Source organism: Homalodisca vitripennis, chromosome 1, assembly GCF_021130785.1.
Source record: "Homalodisca vitripennis isolate AUS2020 chromosome 1, UT_GWSS_2.1, whole genome shotgun sequence".
NCBI lineage: Eukaryota > Metazoa > Arthropoda > Insecta > Hemiptera > Cicadellidae > Homalodisca > Homalodisca vitripennis.
In genome coordinates this window covers 62396224-62414647 of record NC_060207.1, presented here as the reverse complement: position 1 = coordinate 62414647, position 18424 = coordinate 62396224, and the positions used below count along the sequence as shown (strand labels likewise).

The window sequence follows — 18424 nt, the reverse complement described above, 5'->3', positions numbered from 1 at the left end:
TCCGCAAAAATTGACCCGTTGGAAGTTACTCTAGATGATATAAAACCAGACATACTAATTGTTACAGAACATAAAATGAAAAAAGATGAAATTACCAGGCTTAATATTCTAAATTATAGCACTCACTCCTACTATGCTAGGTGCAGTATGAATGGTGGAGGTGTAATTATTTTGGCAAAAACACCATTAAAATTAAAGAAATGATGTTGCCTGCAATAAAAAATTGATTATGTGATCAAATTTTTGAGCTATGTTTGGTTGAGGTTTATTGGGGTAATTTAAAAATATTATTAGGCGGTATCTACAGGTCTCCAATCAATGTAAATGTGAATATATTCCTGGAAAATCTGAATTCGGTTTTTAGCATTCTAACCAATAGGTACAAGTATATAGTGATATGTGGAGATATTAACATCAACACCTTGACAAATAATTCTTATTTGAAAAATCTAAAACACCTATTAAAACAATACAATATGAAATACTTAATAGACTTCCCCACTAGATCAACCGGCATTACTCAGTCAGCAATAGACAATATTATAACCAATCTCAAACAATCACAGATTCAAGTTGAGTGTGTAAATGCAATGTTGTCAGATCATGATGGCCAGTTAGTTACAATATTCGAATCTAACTCAGTGCAACAACAAAATTATTCATTTTAGAAACATGGACACAGCTTTATAAAGCTCCAGATCATTTAAAATATGACACCTTTATCCAAATCTTTTTATATTACTTTAATACTTATTTTCCAATTGTAAAGGTCAGAAATTACTTAGGTAAAAAACCTTGGGTTAGCGAAGATCTAAAACTAGAAAAAAAGAAACTAATTACTGAAAGTAATGCTGCCCGAAGAACAAAATCGCAAAGAGACATTGACAACGTAAAACTTAAATATAATACTTTTAAAAATAAAATTATTCAAGAAAAACAAAATTACTATGCTAACAAAATTAAAAGATCTAAAAATTGTCAAAGAGACACTTGGAAAATCATTAACTATGAAACAGGTATTACTAAACCAAATACAAAAAATATATACATCAGGCACAATAATAAAATAGTATCAGATCCTGGTAAAGTTAGTGACATTTTTAATAATTACTATGTAACTTCAATTGAGGATAAAGCAAAATTTAACACATCTCAAAAAAATCTTAGTTTTAATGCTTTTAATAATTTTTCAGATATTAATTTTCAATGCAAACTAATTGATAGAGATGATATTATTAAAATCATCAGAAGTCTAAAAAGTAGTTATAGCACTGGATATGATGACATACCAGTGCCAATATTAAAATATGCAATGGAATTTCTAACTGACCCACTGCTTCATATAGATAATTCATCTTTTCTCTCTGGGCAATTCCCTGAAAAACTAAAAATTACAAAAATAAAACCTCTATTTAAAAAAGGCGATCAGTTTGATGCAGCAAATTATCAGCCACTTGCATTGCTCCCAGTTATATCCAAAATATATGAACGTGCAATGTCTAACCAGCTGGTTGACTATTTAGAAAGAAACAAATTACTTGATAGCATACAGCATGGGTTTAGAAAAAGTAAATCTGTAGTTACAGATGCCACTGATTTCATTGAGTCAGTGATTGATTCTGTGGATAGAGGGGAAAAGGTAATAGGAGTATTTATGGATCTCCATAAAGCATTTGACAGTGTTAGTCATGCTAAGTTACTAACTAAGTTATCACAGTTTGGTATCCATGGGAAGGAGTACAACTGGCTAAAATCATATATACAAAACAGACAGCAGTTTGTGGAAATACATAATCTGAATAACAAGAACAATTGAACTAGTAAATATAATTCTATTTTAAAACAAACTTCTTATGGGGTTCCTCAAGGATCCATTTTGGGGCCACTTCTATTCCTCTGCTACCTAAAAGGAATTCCAGAGCTAGATAAATTATGCTTATACGCTGATGATGCCACTCTAAGAATTACTGCTTCATCTAAAGAGGAAATAGAGGAATTTGCTTTTCTCAGCGTATCAAAAGTAAATAAGTTTTTCAAAGAAAACAACTTAATTTTAAATCCAACAAAAACAAGCTATATGGAATTTTGTACTAACCAATGCAGAAATAAAATTAATCCTCATATAGAAATAGATGAAGTGGCTATAGTTAAGGAAGAAGAAGTAAAGTTTTTGGGTTTAACGTTAGACAGTTCGCTGACATGGAATAAACATTCAGAAATAATAGTTTCAAAAATTAACTCTGGTTTATAGGCTCTTCGCAGAATGTCAAAATTATGCTCACAAGAAATTTTTAAAATTATTTATTTTTCACATATCCATTCACATATTATATTTGGTATCTCATTATATGGATCCACATCAATAAAAAATTTTAATTCAATTTTAGTGATACAAAAAAAAGCAATTCGTGTCATTTTAAAACTTAAATGGAATGAAAGTGTGAAGGATCACTTTCCTCAACTGGGTATCATGACGGTTTACCTCAACTGGGTATCATGACGGTTTACAGTGCATATATATATGAAACTATAATGTCAGTGATGAACCGTACTCATAGCTTAGGCAAGAGTGGTGAGACCCATAATTATAATACAAGAAATAGAAATAATATGGCAGTAGCTCAACATAACTTACACTTTTTCTGTAAAAAACCAATATACATAGGAGCTAAATTTTTTAATTTGCTGCCAAGCAATATAAAATTAATAGAAAATAATAAATTATTTAAAAATAAACTTAAAAGCTACCTGACTGAAATGCCGTTGTACTCCTTTTCTGAATTTTATACAATTCACAATAGTTTTTACAATCATTAAAATTACATTGTATTATATTTAATTAGATACTAATGTAAATCATATTTAGTAAACTTAACCATTTACTTTCTTAATCATGTGATGCCATTCATGTACACCATGTGTAACAATCGAATAAAGATTTTTCTGATTCTGATTCTGATTCACCGTTCCTAGTACATGTGACTTGTGTATTGAGTAGTGGATTTAGTTCTGTGCAGCAACATTGTTTGGGTTTATTCTTATAAGACTAGACTAACAGATATACACTATTTTTTGTATGTACAACTTTTCTGTTATCAAGTTAGAGTCTACTAAGTTAATCAGTAAACATTTTATCTTTAATTTTTTGAGAAGTCTTTTACGCGTCGAGGTTTTTTTTGATATCTTAACAAGATAGTAGATTCCAATCTTCAAAACATAGAGTATTTTTGTAACATATAATGATCACAAATGTCCAAAATTCTTTCAATAAAATTATATTTGCCACCGTTTCTTCATTTTGTGAATGTAGATTCATACCGTCCAGTGTTTAGGTATTCACTGAAATCTGACATGGAATATTTTCAATGTTCTTCCGTCTCATCTATTTGATGTAATAATGACATATATCCCCTTATACATTACTAGCAGCACAAGAAAAAATAGGAGAAAGAATGAATGATTTAATTAACCAATAACAATAATTAAACCAATTCCAATTTGAAGGGAGACACAATAACTGACCACAAAAAAGCTTCCAAAGCTCTGAGATTCATATTTTTCAAAAATCCCTAGAAAATTCAATTGCTGCATCAGAGAACCTTTTGTGGTAATTCTCCCAAATTAAGCGAGATGTGAGACCCTAACTAATTAAAAACTCTATCTTCTGAGGTGACAAAATTCCATACCAAGTAATTGTGCACTGGAAAAAGAATATTATTAGCATAAATATTTCATTTTCAGGACAAAGTCTTAAAGACCAGTTACCTGAACACGTAACTACCTTTGTATAACCGTTCAATGCAGAAACCCATTTACTAACTTCATGTCAATATTACACAGTTTGTCATCTAAGTTTTCATATTAAGTTATAGCGTTTTCATCAGAATGAAACAATACATGATATTGATATTGTGTTACAGTCAAGCCTGTATATTATAAAGCTGCCAAATCCATGATTCATACACCATCTTGACATTTAATGCATCCACCATGTGTTCTGTGGCAGGTCTGTATTAATTTTCAGTGACAGCAGTTTTCATACATGACAATGGGCACAACACTGGGACACCTAAGTTCAGTTTAAAAACTCTTACCATCGACAAGTGTATAGACAATGTGAAAGCCTGACCCCTGAAGTCCTGAACTATCAGAATGGAAGATGATGTATGCTGCTGACCCATGGGTTGTCAGAGGCTCTGGGGTACTAGAGTTGCAGAACTGTGCTAGAAGATTTCCTGGTTCATCGAGGACGTATTCATGGATCTGAAAATCGCAGTACAATCTCAATGAATATAGAATTGTTTTATTTCAAATTCACTTATCGAGGAAACCAATGTATGAAAAAGTGACCTTAAGATAATCTTTGGAACAGTCAGAAGAGGGCTCGAGATCTATGGTGTTGAACAGCAGCTGTAACTTCTTCCCTGGTGGAGCCATCAGCCTCCATTCACATTCTTGGTCTGGAGGATAATTGTGGGGAAACCGAGGGGAGTCGATGGTTCCATGAGACTTTGCCTCAATTTCTCCCCCACATCCTATTCAACAACATATCAGAAACATTTATCGTTGCATACATTTGCCATAATAGTGTTTTTTAAATTGTGTTTAATTTATTATTACAAACACACACACACGATATAATGGTATCGATAAGAACCATAATTATAGAATGAAGTAAAGAGATAAAGGTTGTTACACTATCAATTATAGCGAGTCATTATCATAAAAATGTAATACTCCTACACCATGAAATGCAGTATTATTTAATATTTTGCAGGTTTTGTAAAGAAATTTATTAATATCTGTTGAAATTTTGCAGATTTAAATTTAATACATAGATCTAAACATAAACAGCTGATTAAAATCCTAATGTTCTGAAGGATATTCCTTTCTGTTTCTGTTCATTTTTACAACTTATGCTCTGATATTACTTACTAGGCACCACAGCTTTCCAAGATAACTTAAAGTGGTTGCTCATCCCAGTGCTGGCGTGAAAGTTGATGACGACCCTGTTTGTGATGGAGGTCACCACAGGAAGTTCAGTAGCTGTAAATGTCTTGCAGTAGAGCCATTCAGTCCTAGTTAACTTATCGTTAATCTGTTCAAAATATAAACCACATTAATTCAAGACCCCGCAAATAAGATAAGATTAAGTATAAAACTACTCTGTAGATGATAAATGTACAAAATATTTTAGCGATTCTGCTCACATTATTCAAAAATATCAGAAAACAACAATAATTATAACACAATCAATAATTATTATTATTGAACATAGGAACACACAATTCAGAAATAAACATAACCATCAGTATCATTAACAGCATTCCAAATGAACAAATCCCTGTATCCTGCCATATTGTATTACCAATTTGCTAAAAATATTAGATACTAATAGTTACCCAAGGTTTCACACGCAATTTCCTCATGAAAAACTAAAACATAGGAGGCATATTTCTTTTGAATGTTGTTATTACTCTCCTGAGATAAATGATAGTCACTAAAAGATATTCCAAACTCATGATCCATTTAAATTTTATGGATCAAAGAATTAAATTTTAAAATGGTCTTTATTCACAACTGTGAAATAACTCAAATTTCTCTCCAAAATTCTATGATTTTTGTATATAATTGAACTATATTAGCCCAGCATGGACAGGAGTCATAAAGTTAGTCATTAGCTTTCAGTTAACGCACATACGATGTAATAAGTGAAGACGCTCAATGTAATTTTGAAATGGAAGTAGGCATATTTAAAGTACATATGGTTAAGTGTTCATGGTTAAGAGCTTAATATGTTAAGTGAAATTTTGTATGGTTTTTATTTTAGGCTTTGTGTGTGTATGAGCACTTCTGGATCGAATTGATTATATTTCCGATGCCATGATTGAGCTTCTCCCACTCAAGAAAATATGTACACACACACCGTTCTGAGAACCATACTTCAGTAAAAAAAAAACTAAGATGGGTATTATAACATTCTTTATACTTGTAGCCAATGTGAGATAGTAATTTTGATATCTGCATTACTCTACTGGTCAAGCACAGGCATAGTTTATATTAGCTATATTTTACAGTTAAAGGTGTATTTTTACTTAAAATTTGAATTGTATTATCTAAATAGTAAATTCTGTGCTCAATAGCGGGTGCAGAAACAGTTGAAATAAAATGTGTTGTTACTTTTAAGCTTGGTTCTATGCTTTCAAACTATAAATGTTAAGAAATTTGGTAATTAAATGAAATAAACATATGATTGTTTTGTCACATTATATATGTCTACAAAGAAGAGCTGATTAAATTTTAACAGGCTCTTTCACATAATAACATATGTTTGCTGCAATGCATTTCTAATGAGTATTTCCACAACTCTTAGAGGCCAGTGGGGAGGAATCCTTTGAACTTTAATGACATTTTAATACTTATTATCCTATTCCCAACAAAGACAAATCCAAAAGTACAAAAATCATAAAAATTGGTCCAACCATTCTCAAGTTATAAAGGGTGTAACTAACACGACTTTCTTTTATATATTTAGATACTAGCTGCTACCTGTGGCTTTGCACGCAATCTTTAGAACCGAAGTAATTATATTACTTAGTAAAAGCTATTACAATGTAAAATAGGTATACATCAGGAAGATATTATTTAAGTTCATGGTAAATCGTATCAGAGTTTAACTTAATTATTATATCATGTTAGACACGTGTAGGAACATTTCTGGTTTTAATTAATTATATACATAATGTCACTGCTGAATCTGCCTTGTCATCCCGATCAAGAAAACACAAATCTCAAATCACACAGGTCTTGAAAACTTACTTCAGTCAAAAAGCGTATATTTCCAGTCCTTGTCATATATTTCAGGTCTAAGATATTTCCAGTACCATAGCAGAGTTTGCCTTGTTATTCTGATGAAGAAAAAATATATATACTTACATAGGATCGAAATGCCTATTTCGGTTAAATAGTCCCTACTTAAGACCGTTTAAATTCACTTACCTACTACGTCACAGTTTAGCTTGCCATATTGTCTTGATCAAAATACTATATACGTTCGATTATCTAGTTCTCGGGAATCTATTTTGGTCCAAATCGTGTTGACATAGTTGAGTTTGCCTTGTCCTGATGAAGAAAATACACATATAAGTAAGACTGAAAAGCCTATTACAACCTATGGCAGGGCCGCCCACGGGGGGGAGCAATGGCGCGAGTTGCGCCATTGAAACAAAAATTGGGGGGGAATGAAAATTTTGGGGGGAACTTTAAAAAGCGGGTTTCGGATACGTTATTTACAAAGTTAAAAAAAAATGTACAAGTTTGCAGTAGTTTTAACAAATTAAAGCCATGAGAGGCAAAAAAAATAAATAAAAGCAAATTAAACTTTGCAATTCAAACAAGGCGAATGCAGTAGTTCTATTTTTAGACCAACAGACCCCCGCCCCCACCTTGCCAAGGTCGTTGTCAAGGGGAAGTCCACGCACCTCATCCCTTCCGCGCCGCCCAGTGCTCAGTCAGTCACGCATTGTCTTCAAGTGTAGTGTGTAAACATAACCTCAACACAACACAATAATTAGTGTCCTTACGAACGTAGTGTCCACTTGAATGTCGTGTGTGCGTTTCTCTTTCGTTTTGTTATACGAGTTTAGTATTAAGTAGATACTGTATTTCTGTGCTAACTATAACTTTTTGTTTTCTAGAATTAAATAATGCCTCGTAAATTAAAAAAGGCTTTCAAATATGTGTTTGGAACTAATGTGCAATACGGTCCACCGCCGTGACAAGTGGCTAGAACACTGTAAAAAGAAACACCTCTATAAGTTCAAAAACAATATTGATATAAAATATAAAATAACAGAGGAGAAAGAAGGTGATGGACCTTAGATACGCTACATGGGACGTGGAGAACGTTCTACTTTAACTATGGACGACGAACCTCAACCATCAACTTCTGCGCAATCATCGGCTATTGAAAGGTACCGCAACATTACAGTGTCATATCTTAGTTTGTTCAACTTTATAAGCAGGGAGTAAACACATATAGGCTATGCTCTATTAATGACTCACTTCTAAAGCTTTCAAAACATTAAAACCTTTCTAAGTAACAATTAATTAAGGCTTTGAAGGCCATAGAAAAGGACAAAGCTTATAAAAGAAGACTAACAAATGATAAAAAAACTTCAAAATGCAAATAAATATTATACTGTATTGAAGAGATGAGGCTTGCCTGAAATGGTGACAAGCTAAATATATGTAAATATTAGCATTTTACATTTACAAACATACTATCAGCCAAATATTAAAGTAATAATGGTCCAATACGTTATAAGCAAAAGCATCTAATGAAATAAAAATTCAAATTCAATTTAGTTTAATAATGTATAAGCCTACTGGTCTATAGAGTTTTTGTAATTAAAATATCAAGATCGTTTTACTTGTTATTGTTACAGCTTACAGCTTTTGCTTTGTCCCTTCAACCCTATTAACACTCTTTGTACTTAGAAAGGAGTTGCTATCTTTAGAAAAAACATTTTGTCATAATATATTTTACCACTTTAGTATGATATTACCATTTTGAGGTGCCCTGAGACAAAAGAGGTTTCTCTAAAAATATATAACTTTATGGGTGTTCGTTTATCTCCTGTTCAGTGTAGCAGAATGTGACATATTATTGATAATAAACTCAGTTCAATAAACAGTTCTAATTAATCTGTACTTGAAAAAAGGGTTTATAGATTTTACTAAATTTTGACTAGCAGATTATTGATATAAAAGTTTACAGTGAAGGCATTTCTCTATATTTAGATTGGTGGTGCCTGGGCTAGAAGACAATCCACATTCTGGAAAATCAGCTGTCCAAGACCGCAACGATGAAGAAGTTGAGCTGCAGTGTCACCAAAGAGGAGATGGATCTAAATATACGCCTCTAATACTTGTTCACGATAAAGAAATTGAACTTCCAACGTCCTCAATGGAAACTAGCCTGCCAATGTCAACACCAGAAGAAGAAGACGAAGTTTTAGAAAATATAGAGGACAACATACCCACAGAGAAGATACCTGAACCTATTACTTTCACCGAACTTCAATTCTCTACAATCGATCCTACAGATCCAGCATTTTATGCAAACAAAAGACTCTCTGCTGAAATAATTAACGAAGCACTAAAGCTGGAATTGCAAGACCTAAGTATAATAGATTTTCCTTCCTCATCTGGTAGAAAATTCAACCCAAAAGTTAAAAAAAGTCTTTTACCTAATGGAACAACCAAAGATAGGAAGTGGCTTGTTAACAGTAGACATGATATGATGCTGTATTTTGTTTGCATTGTTTGATATTTGCTTTGCCATCAGAAAGAACAATTTGGGGTACCACAGGTTATAGGGGTTGGACGGATCATAGAGGAGATCGAGATATTGAACTTCATGAAAAATCAAAAATCCATATTTCTTCTCAAATTGGTAGATTGCAATGGATATCCAAAAAAAGAGTTGATACTGATTTGACTGAGCTAAATGATAAATTAGTCAGTCATCACCGTGAGGTTCTATCGGTCGTTATAGACTGCTGTCGGTATCTGACCGAGGAGATGTTGGCTTTTCGAAATAAAGAGTCCCTAAACGGAAAACTAGTAAATTTATCTCGATTGCTTGCTAAGTATAACCCAGACGCAAGAGTTTATTTGGAGAAGCTTGATAAGTCAAAAGAAAATAAAACTAAACTTGGTCCTAATTTTCTGAGTTACAGAAACATTGATTTAATAAATGTCATGAATAGAATTGTTGTTTCAAGAATTGTGGATCATGTTAATGAAACTAATACGTATTCTTTAATTCTTGACTCCACACAAGATGTTAGCAAGAAGGAACGCACACTTTCGCAGTGCTAATTCGATATGTCGATCACAGATACATTTGGAGAAATCAAAGAGAATGTGAAGCCAGAAGAGCGGATTGTTAACGTTTTTACTAGCGGAGACACAACTGGCAAAAACTTATCAATTGAGCTATTAAAAACTCTCCAGGAAATTGGATTTCATAAGAATGGTATGATTGGGCAGAGCATGGATGGTGCGGGAAACATGCGTGGTCCATTTAGTGGGGTCAAATCATTTGTCCTCAAGGAATGCCCTAAAACATTCTACATTTGGTGTTGTTCGCATAGATTTGCCTTAGTTGTCGAAAAATCAATGGAATTGTGCCCACTCTACAAGAATTGTACAATTTCATGTCTGGACATAAAAGACATCATATCTTCGTAGAGAAGTTAGAAAAAGGTCCATGTCAGGCTAGAAAAAAGTGTTTGAAAAGAGTAAATACGACAAGGTGGTCAAGCAAAAACGATGCCGTAAAAACCATTATAACTTGCTATGATGTCCTAAGAGAAACCCTGGAAGACATATCTGATAACACTCAATCTGAAACGGACTCAAGAACATCAGCAAAAGGACTTCTGAAAGCACTATTTGATTATGAATCTGCTGCAGTTATGATCATTGCTGCCGAACTATTCAAAATTCTGTCACCAGTGACTGTTTGTTTACAGTCTAAAATTATTGACTATGGAATGATTCCGACAGTGGTGTCTGAAACTATTTCTAAACTCCAATCTATGAGAACCGACAAGGGATGGGAAAAAATGGTGGGCAGTATTAATCATTTTGCTCAAGAACACTATCTCCAGAAAACTTCAAACAAACGAATCCGAAAGATAAAAAGATTCATGGACGAACTTGCCATTGATGAAATAATATTAGATCCTATGGCAAAACTGAGGACAGAAGTCTTCTTTAAAGTGCTTGATTCCGTGATCACACAACTACATGATCGTTTTCCTGAAAGGTCATTAAATTTTGTGCAGCAAATGACTAATTTTTCTCACGAAAAGCTGCTAAACACTGGGGACGACACCCTAAACCCAGACATTGTCAGTGATATGTGTGGTTACTATGGATTGGATACCGAGAAACTTTGTGAGGAGTTTGATGTTTTCAGCCAGTTATACAAAGGCAGCTATCAAAATATTGACCTGTCAGATGTCCTTTCTTCAAAAGATGATAAATACAAAAATGACAAACTAACCAATGACGAAGTTGAAGTTGAAACCCAAGATTCTTATGATGAAACATTGGATTGTACAAGTACAATTGCAAAGCAACGATATCTTGATCAATGGATCAAGAAGGGCTTTATAAGACCCTATCGCTGTTTATTGAACATATCTGGGTTTCCATATTTGACATCATTGTATCAGATAATTCTCGCCCTGCCAGCAACAAGTTGCTCAGCTGAAAGAGCAATGAGCAAACTTAAAATCGTTAAAAATAGATTGAGAAGCAGTATGGGTGATACCTGGTTGTCTGATATGTTGGTTTTGGCATCCGAAAAGGATATTTTACAATCAATTCCAAACAGTGAGATCATAGACAAATTTGGCATTTCAAGTGAGAACAGGAAAAAACTGCTGCTTTACAAAGGCCATCAAGGGTAATCAAGGGTTAAGTTCATCAAGTTAGTTACCTTTTTGAAATACCTCTAGCCATTTTGACTTTTAATTATAGTACTGTACATTGATTTATTATTTTGTATGGCATATGTGTTGTTTATACATTTTATTAAAAAAATTGACAATAATTATACTGTATAATTTATACACCCCCATGAATGGTAAATGTTTTGGGGGGGAATGCGCCATAGCCTTTGGGGGAGATGGGCACCCCTGACCTACGGGGAAGTCCTATCTACTTACTATGTATTTTCGGTATAAGAGGAAAATCCTTATTAAAGTTTTGCAACATTCCAAAATGATCGTTAATTAAGTTTTGCGTTACACTTGTTTTTTTGACTGTAGCCAGGAAAAGAATGAATCGTTGAGACATGTTAGTATTCATTTCTCTGTTTTTCCATAAGCCATTGTTAAAATGTAATATCATAATGTCAAGTAAGCCCACCAGTTTAAAGTAACACATAAAAACATTCATAACTTTGTTCATTAAGGTTAGTTTTATAACAGTATTTAATGCATTAGATGATTTTAATTCGTGACTGGCGCAATCTGGAGTAAAATATATATATATATATATATATATATATATATATATATATATATATATACATATTAATATTTTATTTACTATCTGCATTACACTACCGATCAAGCACTGTTTACTTATTATTGATAAAATTTAAATGTAAATAGGTGTTTCAGAAAGTTTGTCGAACTATAGCTGTCAACAGCAGTTCAGTGCCGGTTTAATTTGAATTATGAAACGTAAAAACTACAATTTTTTCTGAATTCCAAAATATTCCAGGTAACTTTTCTTAACTTTTTCTTCATACAAACCTTCCTCAGATTTCAATGGACATTTTACAAAAAGAATTGTCCGCATTGGTCCAGCCGTTATCAAGATTTGCGCTTAGCAACAAATTTTGCAATTCATTTTTATTTATAAGATGTACATACATTTCTCGCATCTAATCAAAATCAAATAAAATCATACTTCAACTCAACCATATTTTTAAAATGAAGTCTTAAGAACATAGAAATCTTATAGAGTTAATAACACATGCAAAACTTTACAGTTTTCCTAAGTATCGTAACAAATTGCAAATAACTGTACAAATTGTATTAACATTTAATATAAGACATAATGAATGTAATAAAATAATGTACATAAAATACAGCAGGTGAAACTTTATTTTCTGTTTTTCTCTGTTAATCTACATTGTGTTATGTTGTAATTTTTTTATGTTGAAAATATAAAATCTGAGTATGCTGATAAGATTTATTAAACTATGTAGGCCTACCGTACCAATAAATTAGTTTTTAAATAGTGTAGAGCTCTCATAGGAATAAACAATGAATCTGATAATAAAGTAACATTGAAATGGACATCTCTAGACATCATTGCTGAACAAATATAGACCTTGGAAAAGGTCATTTATTGTTTCTGCCAGTTTCACTTAAACTGTTGTTTGTAAATCTTTGAATTAAAAATAGTAGTTTAAATTGTTGTGTACCTCAGTGTTTAATACAAAATATGTTAAGATAATGATTTTTACAGAATCTCAGAGTAAAAATCATCAAAATGAAAATAAAGGCATGATTCTTATACAAGTTTGTAGATAAGACAGCATTTTTTTATATGTATTTATGTATATTGTATGTCTAGATTTTTATAGTTTTCAACAGTTTTAAACTATGGTTTTGAACAATGGTTGTCTTCAAATAGTAGGGGAGGTCTAAGGGGACATCAGTCCTACTGGTATTATTGCAGATACTTTTGAATACTTTTTGGACCTAGGTTTGTAAAGGCAGCTTTTCAGACAGTGAGAGGAATCATATCACGCCAGGATGTCATTAAGATATCACCTATAACTCGAAAATCAGTGAACTGCTACATGACACATGGTCTAGTGTCCTCCTACCTTGTGTTAACATTTGGAACAAACAATCTGTAGACCATATTGAGTTTTTTTATGTAATCTTCCTATATTATTTGCAAATTGTAACAGCACTTAGGCTAATACATATGCATAGAAATCATAAACACCTTAAAATATCATAAAATAAACATGCTTTTAAATTTTAGGCAAAATTACATCCCAAAGATGATTGACAGAAAATATTACAGTTACATACAAAAGTTTATTTGCAATATGTATAGTAGTATACTTTGATTTGAGAGTTTATTTTTTGTCCTATCCTATTCATTATAAGATTGAATATAAATCTTTACTAAACAAATAACTTAAATAAGTTATTATAAAAACTATAACAATGTACATCTTTAATAACCACGGTTACACTAATCAGTGAGTTCCAAAGAAAAGTAAAGAGAGTGACATTGTTTCGAGATTATCACAAACACATGTATGTATAAAAAATACTCTGTGTTGTTCATTGAAAATTTGTTTTGACAAAAAATGCACAGTATACAAATTAGCAATTGACAACATTAGTGACAGTTTATCTGTAAACAGCTTCATGAGGATTCTCGTGGCCACTTCACCATCAAGAATAAAAATATATGGACAATTTTCATCTTTATCAGGTGAAACATTCCAAAAATAAAACAAAAACCATTGGATTAGAAAATCACAAATAAAATAAAATGCCTAAAAATAAAACATTGAAACAGATAACAAAAACTTACCCTCAAATATCGATCGTTGCAATTTTCAGGAGATTCGAAGACAAGGTGAGTAAAAGTTAATTCAACAGATTTATCAGAAGATACTGTAATGAACCAGGTACAAACATCATGGCTCTCATAGCGTTGGGCAGCACTCTCCACTGGAAACTCCAGCTCGCCACTGTCTTGAAAAAATATACCTCCACACACTGGAACACAAAAACTTTAAGCGTTAATCTTAACGTTGCTTTTCCATTGTTTCTTTTTTAATATTAATTTGGTATATTGGTTGCTGTAAATATATATATATATATATATATATATATATATATATATATATATATATATATAATGTACTACATCGAAAATTCTATTCTTAGATATTATTTATGAGGAGACATGAGAGGATTAATGACCCAGGGATTAACCGCTAATGGCTTATTAAAAATGAAAATAAGAACATTTAGTAAGTAAAATTTAAGAAAAGATTAACTTTTCTATTTTTAGCTAAGAATTTGTAAATAAAAAAACTTTTTTTGATGGTGTTTTGTTGTTTGACATGCCTTTTAAATTAATAAAATTTATGAACAATATTTTTTCACACATTATACTGTATAGATTATCTACACATATTTGCACACACTTTTGTAAATGTCAGTTCAGTAGTTTTTTTCTGAATGGGAAAAGCAATCTACCCATCTCAATAAAAACCAACCAGTATGGCATATATATATATACATGCTTGGTTTAATGTTAAGTTCTAAATATAAAGAGGACTGTAACAGATGCGCCAGAGAGAACAGTATATCAATTTGTGCGCATATTACTCTACTCAAATACTCAGCGGCAAACATACTGTTATTTATTTCGCCATTGTTTGTTTACTTTCTACTAGTCGAATCGCCACCTATCACAGATCACAATAAAATGGGTCACGACAGATTAAATAGTCGATGGCTCGTTTTTGACATAAGTCAGCAACAAATTAGCTTAGCAAAAGCTGTTAAGAGGTTTGAATATTTCAAAGAAAAGGGGTTAAAACTTAATTATGTTGTAAAATTAGGAACTAAATAATCAAGGAAACTGAAGTTTGGAAGGATATGATAGATTCAAAAAGTCAAAAATATAATATCTCAAAAATCCACATATATGATGGTTTGGGTTATTGTGGATAGAGATTGGTTGAAGAAATCTAAGAACTAGAAATCAAAAGTTAGGGGACAAATCAAGATTCAAAGATTAAGTGTTTGGGAGTAGAAAGTTTTATGAAAATAAAAGAGTAGCTAAAATGTTAATGATAAATAAAGCATGGAAATAAGATGACACCTAGAAAACTAGAAGCAAGGTTATTCAGTCTCGATGGTGAAAAATTACAACGGAAGTATTCAGATGATAGAATGCTGGGAAATATGATACACATGCTGTAGTATAGACAGGTTTTCCTAAAGAGCCAGGGAAAATTGAGGTTGATAATAATGCAGATTGGATCCAAAAACAAAGAAAACCTACTTTCTTTCAAAATAAAAACTCTATTGTTACAATCCAGAAATCAATTGCCTAAATGACAGAGTTCAAATATGGCTGGAATACAGTGAGCAGAACAGATATCTTCATCATCCGCAAGAGAGTTCCAGTTTGGTAATGAGAAAGGATAAGATTGAGTCTTTAAAATATAGCTAGCTCTGCACATCCTTAAGTGGAGAGATGGATCCTTCAGAATATCTGAGCAGCGGATTCTTCACTCCTCAGGTCAAAATAATTCAGCCCTACATAACCTATGGGTCTGTGTGATTGAATGGAAGTTGGAGATAGAGCTCTGAATATCAGTCATAGAACTTTCAAATTTATGCTAAGAGGTTGGATAGAACCCTTAGAGAAAAGATTGTATAACTTATAATCAAGAAAATTACACTGCTCATGTTACAGGGGGTCCGGACATACACAAGAAAATTTTGATAATGGACAGAAAGACAGAACTTTATTTTTCACAATATCAATTCAACCTCAATTAAAAAAAGGTATATAATAGCTATGTATATATACATGCTTGGTTTAATGTTGTTCTAAATATAAAGAGGACTGTAACAGATGCACCAGAGAGAACAGTATATCAATTTGTGCGCATATTACTCTACTCAAATACTCAGTACCTTTAAGTTTCAAAAGATAAGGGAATTTAAATACCTAGAGGTATTTTGGTGAAGGATATATAGAATCAAGAATTTTATTGTCGTTAAGCACATGGCAATAGAACAAAAGTCAAATAAAATACCAGTTTCATCTTAATACAATTTCTACAAAAAAAAAAAAAAATATATACATGTGCAAAAATAAATAAACAGTTAATAAACATTATTTATATTTTACCATAAGGTCTAGAAATGTATTATATATTTAAGCATCTTTCTAAAGAGTAAATATCTTGACTGTTTAATAAACATAGACATAAATATATATCTATATAAATAAATAGATAACACATAGACATTAAAATTACAAAATAAATTAAAAAACAAGGATGACATTTAAAAATACAGTTAAAATCTTAAAGAAAGTACTAATATCCACAGGCCAAAAAATCACTAACAGAGTAAAAGGCAAATTTCTTTCAACCATTTTGACAGAATAAATTTAAATCTGCTAAGGTTTTACAGACCATGCTTCTTTTGGTAACTTATTAAATAATTTTATTTTCATAAACACATGGCTTTTTTTTGATTTTATCTAGTTTTATAGAAATACAATCAAGTAAGTAATTTTGTCTAGTATTATAGGTGTGAAACTTCATTTCTAAAATTATAATTATTTAAGTTTTCCTTAACACTAACTAAGCTAAAATATATGTACATACATGGAAGAGTCATTATCTGGAATTCTTTAAAATATGGAACACATGATTCTCTACCTGAGATATTTGCCATTATCCTAATAGCTTTTTTTTTGCCATTATGAACACTTTTAGTGATTGTGAGCTGTTGCCCCAAAGTGTTATTCCATATAATAAATGGGAATTTAAAGAAGGCATAGTAAGCAGCAACTAACATTGGGTAAACTAACACAATTTTTAGTTTTTCTTAATAAATAAGTAACTCTAGATAGTTTTATAACACAAGTGATTTATTTGACATTCCCAGCTAAGCCTACTATCTAGATATAATCCTAATAGTTTAACGGGTTTAGTACCTTCATTTATAAGTTTATTCAATGAGAAAACAATATTTTCAGTTTTACTACTGTTTACAAGTAGCCCGTTGACTTTGAACCATTCCTGAGCTGCTATCATTGAATTATTTTCTTCTAACAATAACCCATTCAAATCTTTACTTTGATTCAGAAGAGTGGTGTCATCGGCATATAGTACTGCTTTACATGGCACATTGAATGAAAAATCATTCACAGCAACTATAAATAGAAAAGGACCCAGAACAGATCCTTGCGGTACCCCAACTTGAATTGTTTTAAAATCAGATAGTTCCAAGCCTGTTACAACCATTTGTTTTTCTATTACTTAAGTAAGAGGAAATTAACTGTAGTTCAGAATCTCTAACTCCATAGCTATTGAATTTACTTACAATCAGTTCATGAGAGATGGAGTCTCAAATGCTTTTGTGAGATCTATTAAAGTTGCAGACGACAAAAATTTATTTTCAAAATTCTCTAAAACGTTTTCTACTATTGCTTTCTATGGCTTTGGTTGTGTTTAAGTTTGGGATGAAGAAACCCAAATTGATCTTTACATAATAAATTATTATTGTAAAAAATAAAACTTAGTTGGTCCTTTACACAACTTTCAAAAACCTTACTAAATATAGGTACCAAAGAGATTGGCCGATAACTGGAAGGATGTGATTTTCTCACCTTTTTATAAATTGGAATGACTTTGGTCACTTTTAATGCTTCAGGAAAGACACCATATTCCAACATCATATTGAACAAAAAAGTTAATGGGTCTACAAGTACACATCGATTATTTCTTTTAAAAGTTTTGTTAGAGAACCCATAATAATCTTCACTTTGGGACGAACTTAACTTTGAGACACACTTTAACACCTTAGTGTTATCAATGCTTTGCCACTTAAAACAACTGACCCCACCGTTACAACTTTAAAATAATTAATCATCAACAAACTCAATATGCTTAAAACATTATTTGTTGGTGTAAGTGAAACAGAGCTTATAAAATAGTCATTAAAATCATTAGTATTAACAGGTACTTCTTGACTAACTTTAGAACGGTTGGTCTCAAGCTTTATAATATTCCAAGCAGCTTTACATTTATTCTTAGAATTCTTTA

At 31.7% G+C, this 18424-nt stretch overlaps 2 protein-coding genes across 4 annotated transcripts in view; one reads left to right on the top strand and one right to left on the bottom strand.

Annotated features, from left to right (window-relative positions):
• Positions 1-18424, bottom strand: part of LOC124362905 (cubilin-like) — a 277291-nt gene that overhangs the window by 216261 nt on the left and 42606 nt on the right. For both annotated transcript variants that reach the window (XM_046817792.1, XM_046817800.1), the window contains exons 13-16: positions 14152-14339; positions 4936-5098; positions 4351-4535; positions 4095-4263 (exon numbers count right to left, since the gene is read on the bottom strand). In XM_046817792.1, the coding sequence (XP_046673748.1) occupies positions 4095-4263; positions 4351-4535; positions 4936-5098; positions 14152-14339 (705 nt within the window). The remainder of the gene's footprint in view (positions 1-4094; positions 4264-4350; positions 4536-4935; positions 5099-14151; positions 14340-18424) is intronic.
• Positions 7267-11674, top strand: LOC124362917. 2 transcript variants are annotated; one of them, XM_046817821.1, is made up of 2 exons: positions 7267-7973; positions 8803-11674. In XM_046817821.1, the coding sequence occupies exons 1-2, from the start codon at positions 7891-7893 to the stop codon at positions 9329-9331; spliced, it is 612 nt and encodes a 203-aa protein (XP_046673777.1). In that variant the 5' UTR covers positions 7267-7890; the 3' UTR covers positions 9332-11674. The 2 variants fall into 2 exon arrangements, with proteins under 2 accessions (XP_046673777.1, XP_046673769.1); XM_046817813.1 differs by having other exon boundaries at positions 7276-7973; positions 8803-11673.